This window comes from Phalaenopsis equestris, unplaced genomic scaffold, assembly GCF_001263595.1.
Source record: "Phalaenopsis equestris unplaced genomic scaffold, ASM126359v1 Scaffold000002, whole genome shotgun sequence".
NCBI lineage: Eukaryota > Viridiplantae > Streptophyta > Magnoliopsida > Asparagales > Orchidaceae > Phalaenopsis > Phalaenopsis equestris.
In genome coordinates this window covers 20,973,872-20,978,994 of record NW_018164444.1, presented here as the reverse complement: position 1 = coordinate 20,978,994, position 5,123 = coordinate 20,973,872, and the positions used below count along the sequence as shown (strand labels likewise).

At 31.4% G+C, this 5,123-nt stretch overlaps 1 protein-coding gene across 1 annotated transcript in view; it reads left to right on the top strand.

Annotated features, from left to right (window-relative positions):
* LOC110018073 (lactoylglutathione lyase) overlaps window positions 1–2,122 on the top strand; it is a gene marked incomplete at its 5' end in the record, with an annotated part of 18,696 nt that extends 16,574 nt beyond the window's left edge. Inside the window, 2 exon segments of the mRNA XM_020715299.1 lie at window positions 1,722–1,841; window positions 1,945–2,122. Of these exon segments, the coding sequence (XP_020570958.1) occupies window positions 1,722–1,822 (101 nt within the window). The 3' untranslated portion in view covers window positions 1,823–1,841; window positions 1,945–2,122.
* Between the last annotated feature and the right edge of the window lie 3,001 nt (window positions 2,123–5,123).

Sequence of the window (5,123 nt, the reverse complement as noted above, 5' to 3'; positions counted from 1 at the left end):
ATATATTATATTATTATATAAGTAATATATATTTTTTTTTATTTCAAGCTATAACAAGCCGAAAATGATCGAATAAAGGGTTGTTCGTGTTTTGTTCATTTATAATTTAAACTTAAAAAAATTGCATTGTTTGGCTTGCTTGCTTAATAAAAAAATGAGCACGAGCTACTTAACGAGCTGTTCACGAATAATAAGTTTTTTTTAAGTTTTTTTGACGGCCCTAAAGCTATCCCCTGTGTCTCTTAGCTGCATGTTTCTCGGTTATGCCACGACTGAAAAGGTGTCGCTGTCTTAATCCTCTAACAGACAGAATTTACTCTCTCATCATGTCATACGTAACAAAGATATCTTTCCATACTGTCAACCTCTCCCATCCATAGGAGTCATCAATTCTTTCTCGCCATTAACCTTAGTTTCCATTTCTACCTCCACCAGACTCAAAAAAATCCCAGCTCATCCTCCCATTCCTTGATCAACCACTTTATCTGGTGGTACCACTAGTCCCAATTCAACTTCACTGCTCATCTTTCCTCAATCTCCCACTTACACCACTTCCATTCTCTTCTCCACCCCCAACTAATCACCATCCTATGTAAACTTGTCTCAACGTAGGGATCGCCTGCCTGAAACCCATCTTTAATTTAGCCCACAACTTCTCTCCATTTGCACCCAACAACTTTCCTGAAACTGTCAAGCATCTACACTGGCACAAGACTATGTCAATTGAGTTCCAGGTTCTTTAAACTCAAGGTATCTGGGAACTTGTTCCACCTTCTCCAGACCAAAATTTTCTCAGTCGCAAATGGAATTACTAAATTAAAGATCTCAACAATGGGCCTATTATGAAATACAAGGCACTCCTAGGGGCACACGGTTTTATGTTACTAGGTATTAAAGAAGAGGATGGTTTAGACTACCTGAAAATTTTCCGTCTTGCAGTAAAGCTTCCTACAATTTGCATACTTCTTACCATTCTTCTCACTTGCTAATGACCAATTCATCAACTTGATGTCTCTAATGCATTTCTACATGACACTTTAGTTCACATGAAACAACCCGTAGGCTTTGTTGATCCCCAATTCCCTAATTATGTTTGTCTTATCAAAAAGGCTTTTTATGTTCCATGGCAAGCACCTCGTTAATGATTGTTCACATTCACCAGCTTCTACAACAACTTGGATTCACAGTCAGTTCAACCAATCCCGCCTTATTCATCTGTCAGCAGAATTAGGTATTGGTTTGCCTCTCTTTATGTTGATGCATCTTCTTTATAAGGAATGAGCCTTCAACTTTTACGATTATACTTCACCACTTACAAAAATCATTCCCTCTCAGGAACCATGGATCTATCTCTCACTTCCTGGCTATAAATACCTTAGTACTCTAATCGACCAATGATAGACTTTTCCTATATCTACAAATATATGCTTTATTTTATGCTGTATTTCCTCGTCTGCATTTCTGTTAGCAAGTTTGCTGGCATTGTTATATTACAACGTGAAAACGATATCCAATCTTGGAGATATCTATACTTGAATGCTTTCATGCTTCGTATTCCCCAAACTTTTCAATTCTTTGCTCCTTAATGTTTTGTGATTATACTTTCATCTCACATAGTATATTATTTACTTTACGTTGTACAAGATTGTTAGTGTTTTACATCGATTATCTTTCACATTTCTAGAATTTAATTCAGATGTAGCTAACAACACTATTTGCAGGAAAAATGAAAGGCATTGCATTTATTAAAGATCCTGATGGTTACTGGATCGAAATTTTTGACCTTCAAAAGATTGGGGAGGTTACGGCTGTGGCCTCCTGAAAGACTTTGGACTCTAAAGGTAACTCTCACCTGCTTAGTTATAGTCTTATTTTGTGAAGATGTGTCAAATTTTTCTGTCATTTATGGTGCTAATAGATTCATGTATTTCATAATTTCAACAGGGTATAGCTTTCTCTCAGTTTCCCTTGGGGGAAATACTACTCAGACAAATAAAATATGGAGGGTTCTGTAGTTGAAATAAACAACAGAATTGAATTGATATTTATGCTCATTATTTTGTTTGGGTATGTACTTATATTCCATAAAAATTGTTACTTATTTATGTTTCTAATTCTTACATATATAAATCTCATTAATATTTATTTTTTAAAAAATTAAGTTTACATTATTTGAAAATGTAAAATGCCTTCTAAACTTCTAATATGATTCTTTTTAGTCAATATTGGCTTGACAATGGAAAAATTTGTTTTTTAAGGAATAGAAAAGCTCATAATATTCTCATTTTTTTTTTTTTTATCAAACAGTATTAAAGCAATTAAATCTAATATATTTTTTTTATGTATGATATTAATTTCAACATAAACCTGAAGATTGTTCCGTGTATTTGGGTCTGTTGGTTGTCATCCTCGGTATAAGACCCGACCCCTCAGGTTGGTGGTTTGAATGCCTCCTGGCTACGTTAGTCTTAAGGAGGTGGTACTTGAATTATTAGACACATTAGGTGTAGTTGGAGGCTTATATAATAGTCTCTGACCATTTATTTTAAATAAAAATAAACATTCAAATTCATTCTCATAAAAAATATATTAGTATATTCTAGCGCAAATGTTCATCTACTCTGAGTTGAAGGATGATTTAAGATTTAATTAAATTGTATTATTCTTCATTATAACAAATTAGTATAAAATTTTGTTTGGAATTGATGTGTATTATATTTAATGAACAATATTAATCTTTATTCAGCTTAATGAACACGAAGTATTAGAATTCATATTAATTAGACTTTATGTGGTACTCAAATAAGATTATATTTTCTACGTTTTACATGATTTGAAATTCCTCTTTCTATTAATATTTTAATAAAAAATGAACAAGTCTAATTGAAGTTGGAATATTTTGTTGTCACTAGAGTTTAGAAAGTTTAAGTGTCTATATATATATATATATATATATATATATGCTATTTACATTAAAATTGTACATATAATTCATCAAGCAAAGAGGAAATTTTACTTAGATCTTAAATTATTTTTAATAATAAGTTATCTTGTGAAAATTTATTAATTTTGATGATGTGAGTATAATTTCTCTAATTCTTGTCTCAAAAATGAAAGCAAAAGCCCATATGCTTTCTGAAATTAAAATAAAAGTAAAATTTAAAGAATATAGGTCAATAGGAAAATTAATTCTTACCTTAGAATTTGCTCAGTTATGTCACAATTATGATTTTTTTTATTTTGCAAGTATGCATATATTCTAGCTTTTTTTGATTTTTTTCCTTCTTTTGGTGATTGCTAAATTATATTTCAAAATTGAGAGTCTTTTTAATTACTTCATTGTACAAATAGATGGAAGTTTTTAAAAGTGAAACTCTTTTAGCCCTTTGATGTATAGGTAAAACAATCATAATGTAAATATCAAAAGAATTGTGTGGGTATGTAAATTGGTGAATCTTCTGTCTTCTGCAGCTATTAGGAAGAAGATCCCAATGGAGATGTGGTTAGGACATCCTGCTAGAGATTATGAGCACATGAGAGCATATGAGTGTCTAGTTTACTACCACGTGCGGAATGAGAAATCAGAACCATGAACAAAGAAGACGATATTTATTGGCTACATGTGTGGAATCAAGGCCTTTAAGTTTTATGATTCTTCGGAAAGAATTATTGTCATTAGTAGGGATGTTACATGCTACGAGACAAGTTGTTGAAAAATCGAGACTTAAAGAAGTGGAAAGCTCTACTAAGACCACAAATAATCATCGAAAGTTGGAGTTTGATGCAACTCCATTTATTATATAGAGTTTGTCCCCTCTGACTCATATATCTAATTCAATCGTAGCTCATGAGGTATCTGGTGATAGTTCTCAGCAGCAGGTGGAAGAAAATGTTGAGGTTGAGATTCTTGCTCAGAAATCTATTGCTAAGAGCAGGACTAAACGCCATAATGCCCCAATACTAGCTTGGTTGAATGAAAAAAGTGTTAATACTCATGATACTTGAGGTAATCTATGAAAACACTAAAGGTTTTTTCAAATACAAGAGAAATTAGAGTCATAAGAGATCATGACCTTTCATATGTAGTGAGATATTGTATATTATCCTATAAGTTGTATTCATTACATTAAAACATGTATGAGATATGAAGTAACCTAACTTCCCAAAGACCAATTTTGATCTTCAATGGATATCAGCACAAATTTAGGCCACTTGAAGCAATTTTTCTCTTAAGTTTATTGTATGGGGGATTACTACATTTTAGTGCTTATCAAATAATTCATCCATGTTAATAATGCTTTATTCAAATATCTTTGAGTGACATTATTTTTGCTCACTTATTAGATAACATAAAGTGTCTATATGATGCAAAAATATTAAAATTTTACTGGGTTGCAAAATACAATTATATGATAAGAAACTATGTAGTAAATGGAACAATAGAACAATTGCCTTACTATATGATAATGTTATAGATTTGTGGGTGTATTCAACAAGTGAAACTACACTGTACTCTCATTGCCCCACGCCAATCTGCCTCTCATTGCTTTCTCATCTTTAACATCCTCTCCTATACTATGCTACCATGTATGATTCAAAACAATGCTTTCTTTAATTCACATCTCAATTGAGATAGTATTGTGTTTATCAAGATTGGGTAGATTAATATCTTTAAGATTATAAAGCCTAATTTTTATAAATTCTATTTTTTATTGTACATCATAAATGCTTTATTTAGTTCTACTTTGTTAGGATTATTATAATTGCTTATTAATGTGTTTTGTACTACTCATCCCCCTAATTTTTTCATGTAATGAAAATTTTGTAAAACCCAATGTTATGATAAAAAAATAAGTACAATAACCACAAATCATGTGTTTTAACTACAAGTTAAATACAGAGAACTATCTCTCATTATGTTAATCATTGAACAACACTAATAGTATTTGATGAATTAGAGCCTTAGAGAACGACAACCCCAAAACTTTAAATAGTTGGATGATGAGATAAAAAGTCTTAAATTGTCTAATAATTTTATCCAGCACACCAACCAATGATTTAAAAATCAGCTTGAATTGGTCATTTCAACCACTTTAGACAATGAAATGATCATACAACTAGTT